Consider the following 26,852-nt stretch of genomic DNA (forward strand, 5'->3'; position numbering starts at 1 on the left):
AGCACTTCCCCACACACAAAGAAGCTCATAAATTAATGAGACATGTCTGAGCATTGCAAATTTTCCTAGTGATGAATAAATAAGAGAACATTATATTCAAGCAGAATGCTGTTATGAGGCCCAGTAACCACAGTCTGATTTAAATGAAAATATGTCAAGTATATATGAAGACTGGAACTTAATTGATGAGGGAAATGCATGCAATCAATTCAAATGTTCTCCTCCTACATTTAGCGAACACCAGCATAGCCACTGCATCTTGGCCTATTTTTCAGTTCACTGGGTATGTCCTTGGAAACATATTTCTATTTACTGTGGTGCTTTAAGGTTAATGTGGTCGATTGTCATATCCAATAGTATTTTATGTCTCAGACAGTAAAAGATGCCCAGAAAAAAGTTCTCACCATTTAAAATTCATTTCCACACAATTCATCTCCCATTACGAGTCATGCGTTCCTTCCTCTTACAGTGATGGTTTGCTTATGTTGTGTTTATTCAGAGGTTGAAGTAGGTTTCTGTGACATTTATGACCATGTAAGAGATGGAAAACCCAAACTTTATTTTTTATAATCTTTTTAAATTTGGCTCATACCATTTTTATTCATCATTTTTTTTTACAGACATTAAACATTTAAAAACAACATAACTACATCTTAGTTTTGTTCATAACGTTTGACAGTTTTATTATAAAATAAACATACAATAGCCAAAAAAAAAAAAAGAAGAAAAAAACAAACAAAAAACAAACGCTGGACTTGTGCAACACATCAAAAATACAAAGCTAACCAGGCAGGAAGGTTTTTGATACATAACGCATATTAAAATGAATTCGTACAACTATACAATGTATAAATTCAAAGCACTGCAGGTTACCTGCTCTGTACAAAAAAACAAACAAACAAACAAAACAAAACCTAAATACTACAGCATGCCAGAACATTGAAATCTTCTGTCATTGCAAGTAATGTGTACAACTTCGCCAACAGCCAGTACCTTTGTAAGATAAAGGCTCTTTACTTGAAGTAGAAATCCCGCTTTTCATGACGTCAAACCAACAATCCTTTTAGGCAATAGGTAGCATTGAGGCATTTCTATAAAGCGCAAGTTTCACAGAACTGCTTTCTCACAGGTTTAAATATGTCTACAACATATAACAATACTGACGTCTTGGAAATCGAGTATTAATTAAACGCAACCTTGATTTTGACAGTAACTTGTAGAAAGTCATGCTGCATTAAAACTCGTAAGAAACTTGTTTTCTTTGTCGTTAAGTTTTTTTTTTCTTCACATAAATCAGTTTGCATATTTTATCAAAATGAAACCTTGAAACTTTCCTTAAATAACAGTATGATGGCTGCATTTCTGAAACCACAAAGAAAGGAAATGCTATCATTTCCCATAAGGCTAAATCGAGATTAACTGCTCTTTGGGACATTGCACCAATTTCAGTTTTAGATTTTGCCAGTAGTGACCCCAACAAGCTCTGGTATATACATCTTTTCAAACATACTATGCCACCAATATACTCAAATACATTGCCTTTCATTTGGTTATTTCAATGGCTTCCAACGATCCACTTTAAGTAAATATTGCCTTGTTGTGTAAATACCTTTCTTCTGTATTAAACCCATTGTAGTGTTACCCATTTGTACACTCTGGTTCAAAAATCCAACAATAAGATTCTCCAGTTGGTGATTTAACTGAAAATGTAGAACGTAGCAGAAAGGCAGACTCAAATGACATGGAAGCAATGAGAGATGTTGCATATCTTCATAGATTCAAAGCTGTGGATGTGTTTTAGGGTCAAATGCAACACCTTGATGTGATTACAATCTCAAAAAGACAAATCATGGTGCACAACCTAATACTGTACAGAGAAAGTTCAAACAAGACTGTAAATAACTGTTCTTTGATTCTCTACAGTTTACATTAGTAACAAGGCATTTGCAACAAGGTATTTTAAAACGAAATCTCTGATGAAGTTAGAAACTGACTTGGTAACACGTTGATTTAAATACAATGACATTTTTATGGTTTGTAGGCAATAAATGGAATCATTAAACTTATGTTATAGCAAAATACTCATACGTTTTAATCAGAGAAGCGCTCAAGTTTAATACAAATCAAGATTTTTTTATGCATTTTGTTTATAAGCGCCAATGTCAGTCCTTTAAATGTATCATGGTACATGCCGCCTGTTAATCAGCGTGGGAAATGGAAGATCTTTAATTGACAACATGATGTGGTGTTTTACGGTAACAAAAGAGCTATTTACATGTTTAATTTGCAGAGCAAATAGAAAGCCTCCAGCTGAGCCTGCTTTAATTGGAGATTGTTCTTCCTGATAGGCTTTTTCGTCATTGTAGAGCTCATTCAGAAGCACAAAGAATCAAAGCGACCTTATGCTACCCCAGAACGACGCCGGGTAATTGCTAATACATTGTGATTATTTAAAAAGCAAACACCTTCAAGCTTTGTTAAAGCAGAGGTATGAATGGTTCGGCAGCAAATGGAAACGCTACATGATGAAATCAAAGTATGTTTCTGCAACACATAGCTGAGTTTGTGGCCCTTATTAACTGATATAATCAATATGTTTCTCAGACAGTTTCAAATGTTTGTTTTAAAATCAGTATGACACCATGAGGTCCTAAATTAATTTGAATTACACATTACCAAAGTCAGTATGAGAAACATCATATAGATATAATCCCTCGCAAAAGCATGTTATGTGTCCCAGTATTGAGATAAAACATGATTTTTGTGGCACTTTTATGGACATCCTTGATGATTTAGGCTCTACGAATGTGATTTCTGATTGCAACAAAACTATGTATAGATATTCCGACCATTATTCATCATAAAATGGTGTAAATCCAAAACATTTTTACTTTTAGTATATATCCTAGAATACATGATTACAATAAATATTTATTTGTCCTGGTTTGGTCAGTATTTGTTCAATGCCCCTTATTTAAATTAAATATTTAACACTGATTCTCAATTAAACATCCGGCTTTTTATGCAAAAAACTAAAAAAGATATTTATATTAATGTAGTTTAAACTTTCAAATAAGAAGTGAATTCTGTGTAAACTGCCATATTGGTAATGTTCCCTACTATTAATAATTAATAATTAAATCTTTGGGATTTTGCCTTATTACAGTGTAGTAGCTAATTTGTAACAATGTAATAAATCAAAAAAAAAAAAAAAAAATGTTAACAGGTTTTAACGCAGTATTGGGCCAAATTTATTTCTCCACTTGCTTGATTCCAAAATCAGGAAGAGGATATAAAGTGAGTAAAAAGTCCAAGAATGAATACAACTGTTGTTTTTCATTGCAAGACAAACTGGGGGCATTAGAGGTGCATCTAATAGGCAGAGCAGGTTGTTTACTTCACTTCTAGAGTGAGTCAGTGCTGCTGGTTTTTGATGAACTGCCAGAGGGCCACAGATTTCTTTGCCAGACTGGCATAACTCAAACAAACACAGCAACAGATGCACCAGAAACCATACACATTTTAGAAAGCCACTTTATAGAAGTAAGAAAACAGCTGGTAATATTGGGAAGGAACATTTCACTATTTGCATAATGATACTTTTGCCTCGCATCAAAGGAAGTCCATGAAGTGAATAAAGTCTTTCAAAAAAAAAAAAAAAAAAAAAACTTGCTCTGACTTACTTTTGCGCTCTAATTAATTTTGTTGTAAGATGTTTTGTATACTTCATCCTGACGTATTGCTATTTGTGTGCTACAGTGAGTATTGCACTACAAACCGTTATTGGACAGTAAGCATTTCTCACAATATTATGTGAAAGTTGCCCAGGAAACATCCATGAAGGAGGTAATGAGAAATGTGTATGCTGTGTATTTAGCTGTACAATACATAAAAGAATTCAAATGCACTTAGACGTCATTCACTTTTAAGTCATTTTCTATCATCATCAGAGCAGAAAATGAAAATTTGAAATGTACTTGAACATTAAAGCGCAAAACAGGTTTCACAACCGCAAATTTTTTACAAAGATAATAAATAAATAATCATGTTATGAAAACAGAAAAATCGGATATACCAATATGGTATGGAAAATCATTCAGATCCATTGTCATCCTTAAATATAGACTCTAATAAATTTCCATTGGATACGCAGGCACTTTGAATAATCTTAGTGAAATGTCTGTTTCACACATACATCCCATCTCTCGCTCACATTCTGACATTCAAGTGATAAACTGACAGATATATGAAGCTTTACAATACAATGAACACCCTGCCAATGAAAATCTGCTCCACACACACACACACACACATAAACACACACATTTATGAACAGAACAGCAAGAAGAAACAGTTTGTATCTTACTGATAGGTTATCAACAATTTCACATCATATTTGACATTAAATTCCTCCGTAGAGTTTATGCATGGAAAGTTATCATTTGATTAAAAAAGGTTTGTGATTTGATCACATGATGCAATTGTTTAGGCCCCAAATTCCGACCTAGCTTGTTTGGAAGTGTCTCTGGAGATAGAAAAATGTAATGTTGAAGTACAAGCATTAATAAACTCGATAGATAACAACTTAATGTGAAATGTTATCAAGCCAGCCTTAAAGATGCTGGAATCAACCGAAAAAAACTGGACAAAACCCAATGATTCTTCCTAGTGCTTGTGAAATACGCTGATGTCTCTCAGTCCTACCTCTACCTCTCTGCATTAACATGCAAGATCGAACAAACACCGAACAGTTAAAGTAGCTGTCATGTACAACACAGTCATTATGGTACATATTGGAAAGAAATCTTAAAGATTCTCTGATAGCTCCTTCAGAAGATTTCAATCTGTCATATGTGCATATGTATAAGGGAAATCTCCCATCAGCCTCTGACGCTGTGAACACAAGACGTGAAGCCTGTCTCAGAGAACGCAGCTTTGGAGCGAAGCCAAGGAGTCTTTCACACTGCTCGCACTGACGCCAGCTGTCAGGGTGCCACAGTAAAACAGAAAGATGGTGACGTTGGAGAGAATTGATGACTACCGTACCCATCCCTTACTGTCATCACAAAAGCCTTGACAGATAAGCACTATTTCAAACGGATACGTGTGAATCTCCAGATATGCATTTGAGATGAATGCATTGTTAACAGCTCGTTTATCTGCACTCTAATTCCTGTGTAGTTTTATGCATTTAGCAGACACTTTTATCCAAAGCGACTTACAGTGCATTCAGGCTAACCGTTTTTACCTATCATGTGTTCCCTGGGAATCGAACCCACAACCTTGCACTTGTTAACGCAATGCTCTACCGCTTGAGCTACAGGAACATTATCTCAGTGTAACGCAGTGGTAAGGCCTAAAAAATACTCAACGCAAGTACGTGAACATCAGCTACATGAGTTGGATTTCATTTGTCGTGAGTTGGATTTCAAGCTGTGCAATTCATAATTCAACCGCCAGTGTGTGTATTCTCAGCGATGCCACCGGGGGCGATATAGCAGCTATTAGAGTAAACCAAACACGTCCAGTCCAGCACAAGGACTGGAAACTTTTCTTATGGTTTAACTATTGTTGTAGTGAAGCAACAGTTTGACGATCATCTAGTTTAATTAAAGATATCATTTGAATTTATTACGCATTCATGCATGTCTTTGCGTACTTGCGTGAAGTGTGTTTCTGGCTCATCCTACCATACAAAGTGAATTAGATTCGCCTGGCCTACATCACAGTGGTTCCTAGTTGGATTTTTGTTCAACAACATTGTTAACTTGCCCACTGCTACCATCACAGATTCTGTTCTTGTAACAGATGCATAAATTTGGCCTCCCGTAGTGCTGTGATGGGATGCAGCAGTGCTCCGTCCTTCTACGGCATCCCCAGTTTTTCTTGACGCACTCTTACAGGAATCAAGCTGGACCGAGGACATGGCACCCTCCAGGGAATAACTCACAGTTCTGAGGCTCGCTAGTGGTTAACTGCCGACTTCCCTCAGGGTTCTGGAGGGCTGTAGATGGCAAAGATGGTGGAGGTAGTGATGAACGGTGGGGAAGAGAGTGAGACAGAGAAAGACAGAGAAAGGAAGAGCACAGTGGAAGAGCCAGCACTATAATAAATGGGCTTCCAGCCGAAGCCAGTGCAGTCCTTGGCGTATGTAGCGCACCAGTTCTGTCATGCTGCTGTGCTGCGTCAACGGTTCCATTACTGAGTCCAGCTCCAGAAAGAACTCTGTCAGAACAGAGACAGACACAAAGTGCAATAGTCAACATGGAAGGAACAGTTATTATTATTTTTTTGCTAACCTTTTTGACATTGAATACCATTTTTATGTGCCATTGACAGCAATAACCAACAATAAAGCAGATGCAACTTGATTGCAGGCTAACTACAACATCTTAACCCAAACAATGGGTCCAACGACGACATTAAAAATGAGTCATGTATTTAGAGAAGACACAGTTCTTCATAAATTGTCGATAAATACAAATAAAGAATTTTATTGAAAAAATAAACACGTTTTGCCAGTGATTTTTTTTTTTTTAGAGAGCTCTAAATTAATTAATTAGTGAGGTTTTGAATGTTACCATGTAATTGCCATGCTCTTACTGCATTTTCTCTTTTTGTTTATTACAAAATTGAGGGATTCTTTGAAATGAATGTTCAGTGCTGATGAGAAATTTTATTTGAATATATCATCTGTAAAATAAGAACATACATTACAATCTGAGAATTACCCTCATGTAGAATTGACACCATTGAAATGAATAGTATTTAATTCAATTTATTTGACTCATATCATGATTGGCCAAATTAATCAAACCTACATATTTACTTATAACAAAGATTACTTACTGAACATGAAAAGTGTAACTTTTTTAAATTTAAAGTTAAATCTTAATATAACTTTAATAAAAAAATAAAATAAAAATACAATGACTGTATTTGTGTATTTTTAAGGTTTTAAATCACTTCTGTTCCCTTTCTAAAATCTATGCATTCACTCTAGATAAAGCAGTCACAAGAAAGTTGCAACTGAATCAACACAGCTTGAGAGAGGCGATATGATTATTATAATGATTATTAAGGTAATTTGTATGTACTGTAGTGCAGAAAGAGGGTTTTCAATGCGTTTTTTTTATTGAATTGATTAGGGAGACTCCAGCAAAAGGTTCTTGAGAAAATATTTAAGAAATTCTTCTATTTTTCTTTCTTTCTTTCTTAAAGAATTACACTTTGGAACATTCTTACAAGAAATTAAGATTCTTAAGAATTTATCTTTTTTTTAAATTAAATTTCGTGTGAAGGTATGATTGATAATTCTAAAATAAAGATGAAATAACAATATAATAATTATTATAATAATTAACAGACAAATTATTAAATAAATAAAAATACCAATTCATCTTAAGTTAAATTATTATTATTATTTAAATTTTTTGGGGAGGCATTGAAAACCAAAGAAAGACATCGGTGTCAATCTTCTTAAGTTAAGCATGAAGATAACGGAGTTATCTGATGACATCACTGCCACCTACTAATGACTGCAGTAATTAACAAACAGATGACAACAACAGACTACAGAGTCATCAACGTGCCTGTCTGCCTGAGGACCTGCATCACAGCTGATACTGTCATAATTAGCCAACCCTGCTATCATTCTGACCACCAGCCTTTAACTGCATTCATTTCTAGGAAAGACACTGAGGAGGGGAAGTTGAGAGAGAGTTTATTACGGCTGATTTCGGAGGCGGGGGAGACCTCGTACAACACACAGTCTCTCAGAGTGTTTTAATTAGTCTCCTCCAGAGAACACAGAGAGAGAAAGAGAGGAAATGACAAGCCACATCAGATCTAAAATGCAATTAACATGGTGGCTTTTTCAGTTCTCTGGTGGGCCGTATCAAACGTTGAGTCACTGATAACGCTGCAAGTGTAAGAGGTGAATTACTTATATAACTCTGACAGTGAAGACAAATGAGATTTAGCTGCAAGAGAGAGATTTTGGGAGAATATGGTAAAAACTAATTCTTTCCTTCAATGATTGTTTCATGATGCAATATATAAAAGCCCAGAAAAGTGGTAGGTGAAGAACTGATTTTACCACTCAAACACAGATGTGTGCTAAAAATGATACAAACCTTTGACAATAGGTTTGTATCATGAGAGCTCTCAGTATTCTCTAGAATAGCTTAAAAAGAACTTCTCACTAGAAAACGTGTTGTGGAAACAATTTTCACTCCAAATTTGCTAGAAGAAAATAAAGCAAAGGAAAAAAACAAAAAAAGAATAATCCAATGATCTGGCATGTCTACAAAACTGTATGTCACTTAAAGAAAATTAAGAATGAAAATGAATCGTTTTCATTTATAAACACCAACAATATGAAAATTAATTGGTGTGTACTTCATTACAAAAAATAATAATAAATACAAAATACAAATTCAAATAAAAAGATTAAAACTTATTTATGTAAAATGTACTCTAAGTTTACTGTAAAGAAAATGAATATTTTGAACTCTAAAATTGCTAAAATGTCAAAGACATATATAAAGATATAAATAAATTACTGTTCCAAATTTGAAGTTGATATAACAAAGATTTAGCTTCCTGTGAGATTATTACAATAATTTTTTTTAATTGCCACGGGGTGACACTCAAACTGAATTTTTTAATCGCATATGATGCGATTTCAAGTTTTCCTTTCTCTTTGGAGTGTTATAAGCTGTTCGTGCATAAATGAGTTCCCTACATTTGCAAAGACTGAAGTCTCAAACCCAAAGAGATATTCTTTATAAAAGTGCATAACATTTCCATCACAAGCATAAGGTATTCGGCCAAACTCAATGGCTAGTTGGCCAATCAGAGCTTACCTCACTTTTCAGAACAACGAGCTTTGTAAAAATCGACACGTTTCAGAAAAGCGAGGCATAGAGGAGAAACAATGATGATGTTTTTTAAACCCTAAACTTCATAAAAACATTTCATTACACCAAATACACAAAATAATTATTTTCTATATGATAAGTTATTTTTTAGCAATGCCATATGACCCCTTTAAATGCTCTTTCCTGTCACAATTGTATACATTTCTGTCACAATCTCCTTCTATCACAAAATAACCGTCAAATATGGAACCTTGAGACTCAGACCTTTCCAACATTATGTGTTTTGTCAAGATTAGAAAGGGTAAAAAAAAAAATATATATATATATATATATATATATATATATATATATATATATATATATATATATAATATATATATATTATATATATATATATATATATATATATATATATATATATATATATATATATATATATATATATATATATGACTGTTTTGTATTGAAAACGAGCTTTTAATCAATTCATTGAAATGGACAGTCTTTAGGAAACTTCATGGCCAAATGGAATTTTAAATAAGTGTTGCTTGATATCACTAGCAAAATCACTGTAAATATATATACATATTTATGGCTCAGCAATACTTTCTACTTGCAGTCTAAAGAAAAAAACGTGTCTACTGAACAATAAAAACAGAAAAACAACTCTAAAACCACCCTACCTTGACTTTCCTGGGCCAGCTTGTCAGCAGTTTCCCAGTGTTCATAGCTGCGCAGGATGTTGTTGGTGATGTTGACATGACTGGCTGCCATGTGGTGGATGCGTTGGGGAATGGCCACACTTCCAGAAGCCGAGGAAGAGCCCATCACTCCAGCGCCGCTGCTGACCGAACTGACAGGAGATGAACTCAGGGACATGGGAGACGGGGTACCTGTGCTCCTGTCGGGAGAAAGATGAATACTGACCAATGAGAATTTTGGTAATCCGATCCACTGTATTCCCGCATCATATCAAACTAACATAGCATTTTTCATACCCTTAAAATTGATCTTGCGTGATCCTGTCTAACAAATTTAAGATGCGAACAGAACATGTAAAGAAATTTTGTTTGTTGCTTGGTTTCTGTTTATTTTATGTTATGATCAGAAGCCCTGCCCACAGTGAAATGTCATTAGCTCAATATCCTGTGCAACCCAGCTTTACATAAATCATATGTTTATTGGCTGCAATGCCTACCCATGTGTAAAATAAGTACTCTTTAGCATACTTGATAAACGGGTATTTATTACTGAAATAATACACTTTAAAAAGTATATAATTACAGTAAGTGCAAACTTAATGTTATCATACATTTAATTATACGTTATTTACAATTAAATGAAAATGCAGTTACACTTTATTTTTAGATGTTCTTGTTACATTGTAAATATATATTTAAGTACTGAGTATTACTAATTAACTACATGTACTTAATACAGGGTTAGAGTTAGGATTAGGGTTTGGTTTAGCATTATTTTCATAATTCTAATGTCTTTTAATTTAGTTAAAAAATACTGTTAAGCATTTATGGTAAAATGAATGTATTTTCTATTCAACTTTGAATGTCATTTATTTGAAAGGGCATATTAATTATAATGCCTCTGCAATTTATTACATTTCAATAAAAAAATATATATATATAGTTTATAGCACAAAAAAATAAGTTTTAATCTAATTATTTATAGTGTACTTTAAGTAACATACTGTACTTTATGTATAAAAACTACAAAATAGTTTGGAATCTAAGATTGCTATAAAATCAAAGCTATGTGTCTAAATAATTTATGTTCCAAATTTGAAGTTGATATTACAAAAATGTAGGTTTCTGTGAGATTTCTTTAAGACCCTATATCAAAAATAGCAACCAGTTGACATCCAAACTCCAAAGAATAATAAAAAAAATGCATTTACCTGTCACAAACTTACATTTCTGCCACAATATTATTTATATCATGATATAACCAGCAAAATATGGAACCTCAAGATTCAGACCATTCCAACGAGATGTGTTGTTTTGTGAAGACTAGAAAAAGAAATAGAGTGCCAGTGGGACACTGATGGAGAAATTGTTAAAGTAAATCTTTAAAAAAATGTTTTTCATAGTGCACTTTAGGTTTAGAAAAATAGTCAAGAAAATTGTACTCTCCTAAGTGGCCTTTTATTTCATTAATATTATTTTATCTGCAAGTATGTTTTTTTTTTTTAAATACATTTAAGATTTGAAGTACTGTACACTATAAGTGCCTATTCAGGCAAATTAAGTGCTCTTCTTTTCTACAAGCTAACACCACTACCATCAGCCATGAGATTCCTTATGTTCACCCAACAACCCTTTAATCAGTATCTCAGTACATCATCAACAGTAACCTTCAGAAACTGTCTCCAGACAACTATCGGCACACATATTCATTGGTGTCTTTTGTGCTGCACCCAAACAGTCTGGTTCAGTGGCCTGTAATCCACTGATAAATGGAAACACGCTCAAGTCTCTGCCGGCTAAATTATGCACCCTGTCAACAGCTGGGCCTATTCGAAGAGGGTTTCAGGGCTTTGCTAAAATAAATAAACTCCCTCCAAGGTGAAAAGAAAACTGAAAAAGATTCATGATGGTAAAGGATGAGGAGGAGGTTGAGGATGGATGTGTTGATCAGAGCTACAGCAGGTACGGCTGGTTCTTTATTGCTAATGTAGTGGCTGCAGGGGCCGAGCCGGTGAAGCTAATTGCTTTTGACAGCCAGGTTGGCAACCAAACAGCGGGTCTGGGTAGTGTCCAGCTAGAGGCTGGATCAGACACACACACAAAGTCAAACACAGCGCCTCTCGCACTGCCTCACCCCATTGGTACTCGGTTGCCATGGTGCTGACATAGAAGCGATGCTGCTTTCCCAGAGTTCATCTCTTCATGTCCTTTCACTGATGTCAAGTAGCCATGACTGAGGTTTCATATCTCACACTATATATATTTTTTTCCAGCTTGGCAGCGGGAAGAAGATTCAGGAGAGCTGTTCTCAAGCAAGATGGAATCTTTTCACAAGCTGGCAGAAACACAAAAGCACAGAAGAGAGGAAAATGCACGTACTTTCCATTGGCTCCCCACGGCGAAGGTGCTTTGGAACTTTTTGCAGAATTCTGAGGGAGCAAGAAAACCTATGTTGAGAGCATTTTTCAACACAGCACATAATCACCAGATGCAAACATGCTAGGTCTCATGCAAACGTTATTAATCATAATTAGCTTACAGTTTGACAAGTATGCTTGGAATTGATGAATAAATTGATTTAATAATGGCATGCAGAATTTATGAGAACAAGCTATTCAAACAAATATGAAGATTTCTAGCGCTGTTTCTTAATTGCAATAAACAAAGACACAGAGGCAAGGTTGTACCTTAAAATACTCCATTAGTGAGCGGGAATACTTCATCGCATGATCTTTCTTCAGCTTGAACATTCGCAAGTACAAAAGTGACAAGCAACGATTGCTGAAAAAGAGAAAATATTCATTAGTGCTCTGTTAAGATCCTTCTAAATGTATTCATGGAGTATTGAAAGATGCTGTTAGGACTATTAATATAGCATCATCAAGGAAATGTTTGGGTGTTTTTGCTTTTTCATGCCCAAGTGATTGATTTTTATTGACACTAACTTTTAGTTGTATCAAAGTTACATTAAAACTGAATTTTAATCAAACTAAAACTATTTATCATGCCATTATTATTATTTGTATTATTAGGGCTCAAGCCCGAAGGGGCGAAGAGCCCTATTGTTCTTCTAAGGATTATTAGGGCTCAAGCCCGAAGGGGCGAAGAGCCCTATTGTTCCCCTAAGGATTATTCTTTTTCTTATTATTAGGGCTCAAGCCCGAAGGGGCGAAGAGCCCTATTGTTCTTCTAAGGATTATTCTTATTATTTTTTTTATTTTTTATTTAACCTTCCGGGGGTTTTTAGGGGCCTTAACATGCTCAAAAACTCTTGAAAATTGGCACACACATTGGAATCTGCGGCCATCAGGACGCCGCAGAGGCTGGGACCCGGGCGTGGCACAGGGACTCTACAGCGCCCCCTGGAACACCTTCAGAAATCTTGAACCATAGCTCACACAGACTTGCATGTATTTATATGAAACTCGGTACACTTATAGATCTCATTGAGCCGAACAACTTTCACACTTTATGTCATAGGCTCCGCCCAACAGGAAGTCAGCTATTCAGGGCTGTTTAAAAAAAGCATGCTCTGGAATTTGAAATACTCCTCTGAGGTTTTCAACCCGTTCGCCACGAAACTCGGTGAACATGATCTCAAGACATTGGGGACGAAAAATTGCGAGGGGATTTTTGATATCTTGAACGGTTTGCCCGTAGCGAGGCGTGGAAATTATGGCGAGAAATGAGAAACAGGAAATGTCTAATAACATCCACATACATTTCCTGAATTTTATCAAACTTCATTGGTTTGTTCGTGTATGATACCGATCGTATATATGTGACTATTAAGAGTCAACGTTATAGCGCCACCAACTGGCAGCAGGAAGTGAGTCATTTTCAAAATGTTTTGAATCCAGCATCTTATTTTTACTCGATTTACTTAAAACTTCATCAGAATAATGACAAAACACGGCCGATGTAAATCTGTTGTGGGGATATCGATATCTGATATGGCGTTGCCATGGCAACGTGTCAAACTTGAATGTTCTGTTATGATGAGTTTGAGGCAGACACCAACCTCAGATTTACATGAAACTAAAAACACATATCAGTATTAGTGATAGCTAGACAATGGGAAAAGCTTTTTTAAAAGGGCGTGAAGGAGGCATGCTATAGCGCCACCTTTTGTCAAAAGTGGGGGGTTTAGTTTTAGCTACAGACACCAAACTTGGTACATAAATTGTTCTTATCAAGACGGACAACTTTCTAATTCACAGTCATCAGCTACGACCAACAGGAAGTCGGCTATTTTGATTTGAATATTTAAATTGAGCTCTGATTTAATGCATTCTCCTCAGAGGAAATGTTCACTATACTCACCAAACTTTGTCTACATGTTGAAAAAACATTGAGGAACTTAAATTGCGAACGGATTTTGGTTAGCTTGAACCGTTTTGTCGTGGTGATTTTTTGAAATGACAGTAAAAAGGGAATCATTAATTGTCTTGTATTTTTAAATTGCAGCTTCCAAACACTTAAAAAAAAAAATCATACAAAGATCAAATCATTCTGAGGAAATATGCATAGTTTCATGACCTTACAACACTGTATGATTAAAAGAAAATAAAAAAAAAAACTGTCAGACATCTCAACTCACTCTGTCCCTCTGTTTGAGCAATGTATGTGTGCTGACTGAGTGTGTGTGTGTGTGTGTGAGAGTGTGTGTGTGAGTGGGGGATGGGCATGAGCTGAGTGGCAGACACAATGAGAGAGAGAGAGAGAGAGAGAGAGACTTAATCATCTCTTTAATCACCAGAAAAAAAAATGTATTTTAAATTGTTGTTTTTTGTTGCTGTTGCTAACATTGCTGTTTTCATTACAGCTTAAGAAATCTCTTAGGCCTTATCCTTTTCTGACAGTTTCAGGAATTAAAAACAAAATTCTAAAAATACTTATTTGTGCTGCAAATAATAATTTCAACTCATTTGATACTGACCTATTCCATCCTGTGACATGACATGTATCTACATTTTTAAAATCTCATGGATGTAACAGTAAAACTGTTCAGTTCACAGATCAAGACTAAGCTTCTTTCACAAATGCTTATAAGTCATTAAAGGATTTAATAACACTGTAAAATAATGTCTAATTTGTTAACATTAGTAAATGCATTGGTAACACTTTATAATAACTGCACTCATTAGTAAATAGTCAGTTTATGCTTTATAAAGCCTTGTCCCAATATTAATAGTCAGTAGTAAGCAGTTTATAAATACAGCTATAAATAGCTTGTTCTTGGTTTATAAGCACATTTATTAAAAAGGAGAGTAATCTTTTCAGTTATCTTCCTATGAAAAATAAATAATAAATAAATAAACAAACAACAACACAGATTGATACAGAACTCAGAAATTTTATTGTGGATTTATGATAAAATCAGCATGTAAAAATGAATTCATACTCCTCCGAGAAGACATAAGTAGTTCACACCAAACTTTTTCAACATGATGCTAATATACTGAAGATGTTAAATTGCGAATGGGTTTAGGATACCTTAAATGGTGGGGCCATAGCGATTTATTAAAGTAACATAAAAAAATACAATAGTTATTTTACGATATCTTTAAAATTTTTAATTTCAACTCTTCATAATTTTTTATATATGTAGAAGTCATCATTTGAAGGAAGCACAGTAAGTTTCATAGCGTTATCATTTTCAAGAGCCAGCATAAAATTAAAACTATCATAACTTATAAATCAAGCTTGCAATTCTTAGTACCAATAATGGCCACCAGATGGAGCTATAGGATTACTTTTAAATAATTATTGTAGAAACGAGTATAATTTAAATCATTTATAGAAATCTTTCAAAGAAAAATAATATGAATTTTATGTATTTACTGATAAAATGACCCTCACTTAATTAGAATAACAAGCTGAAGTATTGTGAACTGTATATTAAGAAATAATTCTTTATAGGCTTTATGGACAGATAAGTTTTGAGTGACTCTTGAAGGTTCAGCCCCACATCCTCTTTTACCACTGTTTAAATAATTTATCTTACAGAACAGGTGCGAATGAATTTTGGATAGCTTGAATGGTTTTGTCTTGGTGATTTATTGAAATAACAGTAAAAAAGTAACCAGTAAATGTCTTTTTATTTTTTTAAAGTGCAGCTTCTAAACACTTCAAAAAAATGTACACATAGAAGACAAGTCATTCTGAGGAAATATGCATAGTTTCATGACTATACAACACTATATGGATGATAGAAAATTAAAAAACTATCAAACATCTGATGTAACTCTGTCCCTCTGTCAGCATCTTATTATTACTCGATTTGCTTCAAACTTCATCAGAATAATGTTAAAACACAGCCGATATAAATCTGCAAGGGGGATATTGATATCTAAAAAATTGTTGGCGTGGCAACATGTCAAACTGGAATACTTCTCAGGTGATTTTGAGGCAAATGACATACTTAGAATTTCACAAAACTCTGAACACACATCAGTATTTCTGATAGGAACTTAAATTGTGAATGGATTTTGGATAGCTTGAATGGTTTTGCCGTGGTGATTTTTTTAAATGACCTTACAAAGGGAATCATTATTGTATTTTTAAATTGCAGCTTCCAAACTCGTCAAAGATTTTTTTCATACAGATAAATAAGTAATTCTGAGGAAATATGCATAGTTTCACGGCTTTACAACACTGTATGGATAACAGAAAATTAAAAAACTGTCAAACATCTCATCTCACTCTGTCCCTCAGTTTGAGTATATGTGCTTAGACTTCCATTGTCTGAGAGAAATAGCGCCCCTACAGGTTCAATTCCCGGACTTTTACTTTCACTTTTAAATCGGTTAAAAATACAAATAAATACTTAGATTTAGTTCACACTGACAAGCTAAACCAACATATCTGATTATTACCGGTTCAGGGCTCATGGATAAATTATTTCTGGCCAGAGATACGTGAGAAATAGGAGAGATGAATCACCGCTCTGATCACGAGCGTCTGGAGTAAAGAGCTCAGAGAAAACGAATTTATTCCTGTTTTAAAGCTTTTAAAAATAAATTATTACAGCGATATCACACAATCAACCAATTAGAACACACCAAGAGCTAAATTCAGATGTTTTTGAACTGTTTGTGTGAAAATGAAATATTTGTGGCTGCCTATCTGAAATCACCGCCTCCGATCAGCGCGTACAGTGTCGAGCTCAATACAAACGAATTTATTCTTGTTTAAGAGCTTTTTTAAATAAAATATTACCACAAATGCACACAATAAACCCATTGTAACACTACAAGAGCTAAATGCAGGTGTTTGTGACCTGTTTAAGTGTGCAAGACTATTTGAAAGCGCGACTGGCAGAATAACATATATCTCTTGAGCTGCAGGATTCTGCCTTTCGTCGTACGAACGAACACATCACGGACAAGATTATTTCAAAATACATATAGCTTGGCGAATATAAACGAAAACAGCCACGTGAACATAAACTGGATCTACTGGATTTGAATATTAAAGTGACCACATTTACCACTTGCTTCTGTCTTCAATTTTAATCTATATAAAAAAGGAAACTCATTCGACTTGGCTGCTTTTTTGATGTGTGCGTATTTATTTATCTACCTTTTTATACATTTTGTATAATTTCATAGTTTGTGTATTACAATTATAAAAACAAAAATAAATTTAGCCACTCACATAGAAATAGCTTAGGCCTTAACCTTTTTCTGACAGTTTTAGGGATTTTTAAAAATCCTAAAAAAAACTTATTTGTGCTGCAAATAATAATTTCAAACTCATTTGATACTGACCTATGATATCCTGTGACATTATATTTATTTGAATTTACATAATCTCATAGATGTAACAGTAAATCTGTTCAGCTCACAGATCAATACTAAGCTGTAATGCAAGCAGAACTTTCACAAATGCTTATGAGTCATTTAAGGATTTGATAACACTGTAAAATAATGTCTAATTTGTTAACATTAGCAAATGCATTGATAACACTTTATAATAACTGCACTCATTAGTAAATAGTCAGTTCATGCTTTATAAAGCCTTGTCCCAATATTAATAGTCAGTAGTAAGCAGTTTATAAATACAGCTATGTAATGTGTGTGTGTGTTTGTGTGTTAAGTGTGTGTGTGTTAAGTGTGTGTGCTGAGTTTGTGTGAATGTGTGGGAGAGGGGATGGGCTTGGTGTCAGAGAGAGAGAGAGAGAGAGAGAGAGAGAGAGGGAGGGAGATTTAATCATCTCTTTAATCACCAGCAGAAAAAAAAGCAATTTTGTGTTGTTGTTGTTTTTTCATCATTACAGCTTCAGAAATATCTTAGGCCTCAACATCAACTGTTGCTGCTTTATATAGCCTTCTCCCAAAATTAATAGTCATTAGTAAGCATTTTATAAATACAGCTATAATTAAATTGTTCATGGTTTATATGCACATTTATTTTGAGGAGATTAAAGGCTGTAATCTTCCTAAAAAAATTAAAAAATAAAATAAAAAAATAAACAAACACAGAACTCAGAAACATTTATTTCAAGATGCAATAAAAGAAAACTGCACACTATATATACATATATATACAATTGCATAAGTTTATATATATATTTTTTTTAATCAAGTGTACAGCTAATAATAATAATAATAATAATAATAATAATAATAATAATAATAATAATAATAATAATAATAATAATGCATTTTATTTAAGGCGCATTTCAAACCACTCAAGGTCACCGTACAACAAGTAACAACAGTAACAATATTAAAACAAAAAATAACAGCAAATAACAATGTCAATAAAAAACCACAATAATATTAGAATAGCACAACATATTGTGGAATACTATATTAAGACTTTATATATAGGCTTTATGAACAGATAGGTTTTGAGAGATGCTTGAAGTACTAGCATCACCTCCTCTTGTACGACGGTTTGAGGAATATATCTTCCAGATAGTACCGCCGCTCCCTATATGCAGAATACGCAGTCTTCGTAGGGCACCAACTCACAGAGGGGGCACCATCCCAGTAGCTCAAAAAAAATAAAACATGCGCCATTCTCCCATCCGCGCTCGCGACCGCTCGGACATTTGCGGATGAATGTTCGTAATTGATGGATGGACATCTATGCCCGGGTAAAAGACATCAGCAATCCGGCACAGAGAAAAGAAAAATAAAGTAAAAAACAAAACAAAAACAGGCATAAAGTTGGCTTGACATTGGACATTCGAGAGTCTCAAATTTAGGGACCATCTCTAAAGTTACATGTGATATTGTTATACACTTTTCTAACGTCAGTAGCATTTGAAGAGAATGACTTACAGTCATAAAAACAACTGTAATTGTTCATCTAGGTGACAGCTATAATGCACCATTAAATTGAATGTTTGATATTTATTAAAACAAACTGTAAGTCATATGTAAATTATGCTACTTTTTCACATGGGCTCAAAAGCAAATTTGAAGCTCAATAGCATTTGAGGAGAAAGACTTGCAGTCATAAACCAATTGTAATGTGTTCATTTAGGTGTCAGCTACGATGCACAACTTATAAATTTTTTATATATATTAAAATAAAGTGTTACTAAAGTTATATATATTGTTCTGTGTATGTGATTTCAAAGTCTAGATGGGTCGGATTAACCCTTTAACTGCCATATCCCTTAAAATTTGATTGCCAGAGGGTTACTGTAAATGCTTATGCCCGCTGGGCACAGTTTTCCCGATGCCACCGGGGTGGCGTTGCACTGACGGCTTGAGCCCGCCATCGCTGCTTGCAGCTATATTTATTATTATTATTTTTATTTTTTATTAAACCTTCCGGGGGTTTTTGGGGGCCTTAACATGCTCAAAAACTCTTGAAAATTGGCACACACATTGGAATCTGCGGCCATCAGGACGCCACAGAGACTGGGACCCGGGCGTGGCACAGGGGCTCTACAGCGCCCCCTGGAACACAGTCAGAAATCTTGAACCATAGCTCACACACACTTGCATATATTTATATGAAACTCAGTACACTTGTAGATCTCATTGAGCTGAACAACTTTCGCGCTCTATGTCAAAGGCTCCGCCCAACAGGAAGTCAGCTATTCATGGCTGTTTAAAAAAAGCATGTTCTGGAATTTGATATACTTGTCATAGGTTTTTTACATGATTGCCACCAAACTCGGTGAACATGATCTCAAGACATTGGGGATGAAAAATTGCGAGGGGATTTTTTATATCTCGAACGGTTTGCCCGTGGCGAGGCGTTGAAATTAGGGCAAAAAGTGAGAAACAGGAAATGCCTAATAACATCCACATACATTGCCTGAGTTTGATCAAACTTCATCGGTTTGTTCGATGTATGATACCGATCGTATATATGTGATTATTAAGAGTCAACGTTATAGCGCCACCAACTGGCAGCAGGAAGTGAGTCATTTTCAAAATGCTTTGAATTCAGCATCTTATTTTTACTCGATTTGCTTCAAACTTCATCAGAATAATGACAAAACATGGCCGATGTAAATCTGTTTTGGGGATATTGATATCTTATATATTGTTGCCATGGCAACGTGTCAAACTTGAATATTCTGTTATGGTGATTTTGAGGCAGATAACAACCTCAGATTTACATGAAACTCAAAACACATATCAGTATTCTTGATAGCTAGACAATGGAAAAAGCTTTTAAAAGGGCGTGGAAGAGGCACTCTATAGCGCCACCTTTTGTCAAAAGTGGGGGGGTTAGTTTTAGCTACAGACACCAAACTCGGTACAAAAATTGTTCTTATCAACACGGACAACTTTCTAATTCACAGTCATCAGCTACGATCAACAGGAAGTCAGCTATTTTGATTTGAATGTGGATTTTTTTTTTACATTTAGCTGTGAATTAATGCATACTGCTCAGAGGAGAGTAACACTATACACACCAAACTTTGTCTACATGATGCCAAAACATTTTAAACAACTTAAATTGCCAATGGATTTTGGATAGCTTGAACGGTTTTGTCATGGTGATTTTTTTAAATGACAATAAAAATGGAATTATTAATTGTCCTGCATTTTTAAATTCCAAACACTTCAAAACCTTTTTTCATACAGAAAAAAAGTCATTCTGAGTAAATATGGATAGTTTCACGACTTTACAACACTGTATGGATAACAGAAAATTAAAAAACTGTCAGACATCTCATCTCACTCTGTCCCTCTGTTTGAGTGTATGTGCTTCAGACTTCCATTGTCTGAGAGAAATAGCGCCCCTACAGGTGCAATTACCGGACTTTTACTTTCACTTTTAAATCGGTTAAAAATACAAATACATACTTAGATTTAATTCACACTGACAAGCTAAACCAACATATCTGATTATTACCGGTTCAGGGCTCATGGATAAATAATTTCTGGCCAGAGATACGTGAGAAATAGGAGAGATGAATCACCGCTCTGATCACGAGCGTCTGGAGTAAAGAGCTCAGAAAAAACGAATTTATTCCTGTTTTAAAGCTTTTAAAAATAAATTATTACAGCGATATCACACAATCAACCAATTAGAACACACCAAGAGCTAAATTCAGATGTTTTTGAACTGTTTGTGTGAAAATTAAATATTCGCGGCTGCCTGTCTGAAATCACCGCTCCGATCAGCGCTTACAGTGTCGAGCTCAAAACAAACGAATTTATTCTTGTTTAAGAGCTTTTTTAAATAAAATATTACCACAAATGCACACAATAAACCCATTGTAACACTGCAAGAGCTAAATGCAGGTGTTTGTGACTCGTTTAAGTGTGAAAGACTATTTGAAAGCGCGACTGGCAGAATAACATATCTCTCGAGCTGCAGGATTCTGCCTTTCGTCGTACGAACGAACACATAACGGACAAGATTATTTCAAAATAGCTTGGCGAATATGAACGAAAACAGCCAATTGAACATAAACTGTAGAGAAATAAATCTGAAGTGGATCTACTGGATTTGAATATTAAGTGACCGCATATACCAGCTGCTTCTGTCTTCAATTTGAATCTATAAAAAAAATGAAACTCATTCATCTTGGCTGCTTTTTTAATGTGTGTACGTATGTATTTATTATTTCGCTCTAACAAGAATTAATCTATATTTAATTAAATCAATTACATTTTATTTTACATTTTATTTGTCCATTTCTGCATCTAAACGCCTAAAAACATAAAACATGATCTATTATACTATTGTTAGCAATTTCTTTATCGTCCAATTTTTCTGGTGTACACACTTTTATTTTCATAATAAACTTGTTTGTTAGATTATACACAGTTACAGTGGTCTATAATAAATATTGACAGGTTTTATTCAAGCTGTTTAGAATGATTGCAGTAGGCTAATTTTTTTAAATGTAAATCCAAAAAAAAAAAAAAATTAATAAAAAACATTGGAAAACAATAACTGTTGTACTTTTTTTTTATACATTTTGTATAATTTCATAGTTTATGCATTATAGTTATAAAAACAAATAAATGTAGCCACTCACATAGAAATAGGCCTTATCCTTTTCTGACAGTTTTAGGGATTTTTAAAAATCCTAAAAAACCTTATTTGTGCTGCAAATAATAATTTCAAACTCAAAAAGTAAATAGTCAGTTCATGCTTTATAAAGCCTTGTCCCAATATTAATAGTCAGTAGTAAGCAGTTTATAAATACAGCTATAAATAGCTTGTTTTTGGTTTATAAGCACATTTGTTAAAAAGGAGAGTAAAGGGTCAGTTATCTTCCTATGAAAAATAAAAAAATAAAAATAAACAAACAACAACACTGATTGATACAGAACTCAGAAATTCTATTGTGGATTTATGATAAAATCAGCCTGTAAATGATTTCATACTCCTCCAAGAAGACACAAGTAGTTCACACCAAACTTTTTTTAACATGAAGCCAATATACTGAGATGTTAAATTGTGAATGGGTTTAGGATAGCTTAAATGGTGTGGTCATAGCGATTTATTAAAGTAACATAAAAAAAATACAATAGTTATTTTACTATATCTTTAATTTTTTTCATTCCAAACTCTTCATATTTTTTTATATACGTAGAAGTCATCATTTGAAGGAAGCACAGTAAGTTTAATAGCTTTATCATTTTCAAGAGCCAGCATAAAATTAAAACTATCATAACTTATAAATGAAGCTTGCAATTCTTAGTACCAATAATGGCCACCAGATGGAGGTATAGGATTACTTTTAAATAATTATTGTAGAAACAAGTATGATTTAAATCATTTATAGAAATCTTTCAAAGAAAAATAATATGAATTTTATGTATTTTACTGATAAAATGACCCTCACTTAATTAGAATAACAAGCTGAAATATTGTGAACTCTTTATTGTTAATTCTTAATAGGCTTTATGGACAGACACGTTTTGAGTGACTCTTGAAGGTTCAGCCCCACATCCTCTTTTACCACTGTTTAAAGAATTTATCTTACAGAACAGGTGCGAATGAATTTTGGATAGCTTGAATGGTTTTGTCGTGGTGATTTTTTGAAATAACAGTAAAAAAGTAACCAGTAAATGTCTTTTATTTTTTTAAGTGCAGCTTCTAAACACTTCAAAAAAATGTACACATAGAAGACAAGTCATTCTGAGGAAATATGCATAGTTTCATGACTATACAACACTATATGGATGATAGAAAATTAAAAAACTATCATAGATCTGATGTCACTCTGTCCCTCTGTCACAGTGGGTAGTGTGTGTGTGTGTGTGTGTGTGTTTGTGTGTGTGTTTGTGTGTGTGTTAAGTGAATTAGGTGTGAAACTATCAGGGAGCATTTAGTCTCCAGCGCCAACATTTTACAGAACTGACACTTTCCTGGAGTCTCAGAATTACTCGGCGTCAGGTTCTGAGAGATCTAAGATTCCAAAAAATGATTTAATTAGAATACCATGAAGTATTGTGAAATACTATATATTAAGGCTTTATATATAGGCTTTATGAACTGATTAGAGTGACTCGTGAAGGACCAGCACCACCTCCTCTTGTTCGATGGTTTGAGGAATATATCTTCCAGAATCCAGGATTAAGATTTAGGAGCTCATTTTTATTCCACCTCCTTTCCTGAAAAGTCTGGCTTGCAGAATTGACTAAAAATTAATCTTTTTTCACATTAATTCCTAATTATTTTGCAATTCTTTTTGTCAGTTCTTCTTGACCTGTTTTTCTTTTCCAGCTTTCCTGGAGTATTGTATAGCACTCATAAATGATTAAATAAAAAATAATGGTAGTTATTAAGATTGATATGGTTTGGAATTGGTAAAATGTGCTTGGAAAAAAATCACAATAAAACAATGTTTTAATGTTTAAGTTTGGAATATTAACTGACATGAATGAATGCTATATAAATATTGTTCATGTTAACATAATGTTTATAAATGGAATCTTATTGTAAAGTGTTACTAAAGTTATATATATATATATATATATATATATATATATATATTGTTCTGTGAATGTGATTTTAAAGTCTAGATGATTCGGATTAACCCTTTAACTGCCATATCTTTTAAAACCACACTGCCAGAGGGATATTGTGAATGCATGTGCCCGCTGGGCACAGTTTACCTGATGCCACCGGGGTGGCGATGGCATTGGTGGCTTGAGCCCGCCATCGCTGCTTGCAGCTATATTTCTTATTATTTTTTTTATTTTTTATTTAACCTTCCGGGGGTTTTTAGGGGCCTTAACATGCTCAAAAACTCTTGAAAATTGGCACACACATTGGAATCTGCGGCCATCAGGACGCCGCAGAGGCTGGGACCCGGGCGTGCCACAGGGACTCTACAGCGCCCCCTGGAACACCTTCAGAAATCTTGAACCATAGCTCACACAGACTTGCATGTATTTATATGAAACTCGGTACACTTATAGATCTCATTGAGCCGAACAACTTTCACACTTTATGTCATAGGCTCCGCCCAACAGGAAGTCAGCTATTCAGGGCTGTTTAAAAAAAGCATGCTCTGGAATTTGAAATACTCCTCTGAGGTTTTCAACCCGTTCGCCACGAAACTCGGTGAACATGATCTCAAGACATTGGGGACGAAAAATTGCGAGGGGATTTTTGATATCTTGAACGGTTTGCCCGTAGCGAGGCGGGGAAATTATGGCGAGAAATGAGAAACAGGAAATGTCTAATAACATCCACATACATTTCCTGAATTTTATCAAACTTCATTGGTTTGTTCGTTGTATGATACCAATCGTATATATGTGACTATTAAGAGTCAACGTTATAGCGCCACCAACTGGCAGCAGGAAGTGAGTCATTTTCAAAATGTTTTGAATTCAGCATCTTATTTTTACTCGATTTACTTAAAACTTCATCAGAATAATGACAAAACACGGCCGATGTAAATCTGTTGTGGGGATATCGATATCTGATATGGCGTTGCCATGGCAACGTGTCAAACTTGAATGTTCTGTTATGATGAGTTTGAGGCAGACACCAACCTCAGATTTACATGAAACTAAAAACACATATCAGTATTAGTGATAGCTAGACAATGGGAAAAGCTTTTAAAAGGGCGTGAAGGAGGCATGCTATAGCGCCACCTTTTGTCAAAAGTGGGGGGTTTAGTTTTAGCTACAGACACCAAACTTGGTACATAAATTGTTCTTATCAAGACGGACAACTTTCTAATTCACAGTCATCAGCTACGAACAACAGGAAGTCGGCTATTTTGATTTGAATATTTAAATTGAGCTCTGATTTAATGCATTCTCCTCAGAGGAAATGTTCACTATACTCACCAAACTTTGTCTACATGTTGAAAAAACATTGAGGAACTTAAATTGCGAACGGATTTTGGTTAGCTTGAACCGTTTTGTCGTGGTGATTTTTTGAAATGACAGTAAAAAGGGAATCATTAATTGTCTTGTATTTTTAAATTGCAGCTTCCAAACACTTAAAAAAAAATTCATACAAAGATCAAATCATTCTGAGGAAATATGCATAGTTTCATGACCTTACAACACTGTATGATTAAAATAAAATAAAAAAAAACCTGTCAGACATCTCAACTCACTCTGTCCCTCTGTTTGAGCAATGTATGTGTGCTGACTGAGTGCATGTGTGTGTGTGAGTGTGTGTGTGTGAGTGGGGGATGGGCATGAGCTGAGTGGCAGACACAATGAGAGAGAGAGAGAGAGACTTAATCATCTCTTTAATCACCAGAAAAAAAATGTATTTTAAATTGTTATTTTTTGTTGCTGTTGCTAACATTGCTGTTTTCATTACAGCTTAAGAAATCTCTTAGGCCTTATCCTTTTCTGACAGTTTCAGGAATTAAAAACAAAATTCTAAAAATACTTATTTGTGCTGCAAATAATAATTTCAACTCATTTGATACTGACCTATTCCATCCTGTGACATGACATGTATCTACATTTTTAAAATCTCATGGATGTAACAGTAAAACTGTTCAGTTCACAGATCAAGACTAAGCTTCTTTCACAAATGCTTATAAGTCATTAAAGGATTTAATAACACTGTAAAATAATGTCTAATTTGTTAACATTAGTAAATGCATTGGTAACACTTTATAATAACTGCACTCATTAGTAAATAGTCAGTTTATGCTTTATAAAGCCTTGTCCCAATATTAATAGTCAGTAGTAAGCAGTTTATAAATACAGCTATAAATAGCTTGTTCTTGGTTTATAAGCACATTTATTAAAAAGGAGAGTAATCTTTTCAGTTATCTTCCTATGAAAAATAAAAAAAATAAAAATAAACAAACAACAACACAGATTGATACAGAACTCAGAAATTTTATTGTGGATTTATGATAAAATCAGCATGTAAAAATGAATTCATACTCCTCCGAGAAGACATAAGTAGTTCACACCAAACTTTTTCAACATGATGCTAATATACTGAAGATGTTAAATTGCGAATGGGTTTAGGATACCTTAAATGGTGTGGCCATAGCGATTTATTAAAGTAACATAAAAAAATACAATAGTTATTTTACGATATCTTTAAAATTTTTAATTTCAACTCTTCATAATTTTTTATATATGTAGAAGTCATCATTTGAAGGAAGCACAGTAAGTTTCATAGCTTTATCATTTTCAAGAGACAGCATAAAATTAAAACTATCATAACTTATAAATCAAGCTTGCAATTCTTAGTACCAATAATGGCCACCAGATGGAGCTATAGGATTACTTTTAAATAATTATTGTAGAAACGAGTATAATTTAAATCATTTATAGAAATCTTTCAAAGAAAAATAATATGAATTTTATGTATTTACTGATAAAATGACCCT

General features: G+C 34.2%; 1 protein-coding gene across 2 annotated transcripts in view; it reads right to left on the reverse strand.

Annotated features, from left to right (window-relative positions):
- Positions 1-510: 510 nt before the first annotated feature.
- Positions 511-26,852, reverse strand: part of LOC113069594 (AF4/FMR2 family member 2) — a 203,472-nt gene continuing 177,130 nt past the window's right edge. The window contains exons 18-21 of one of the 2 annotated variants that reach the window (XM_026242769.1): positions 12,271-12,364; positions 11,963-12,012; positions 9,566-9,783; positions 511-6,225 (exon numbers count right to left, since the gene is read on the reverse strand). In XM_026242769.1, the coding sequence (XP_026098554.1) occupies positions 6,104-6,225; positions 9,566-9,783; positions 11,963-12,012; positions 12,271-12,364 (484 nt within the window). In that variant the 3' untranslated portion in view covers positions 511-6,103. The remainder of the gene's footprint in view (positions 6,226-9,565; positions 9,784-11,962; positions 12,013-12,270; positions 12,365-26,852) is intronic. The other variant, XM_026242768.1, reaches the window with a different exon arrangement.

Source organism: Carassius auratus, unplaced genomic scaffold, assembly GCF_003368295.1.
Source record: "Carassius auratus strain Wakin unplaced genomic scaffold, ASM336829v1 scaf_tig00001753, whole genome shotgun sequence".
Lineage (NCBI taxonomy): Eukaryota > Metazoa > Chordata > Actinopteri > Cypriniformes > Cyprinidae > Carassius > Carassius auratus.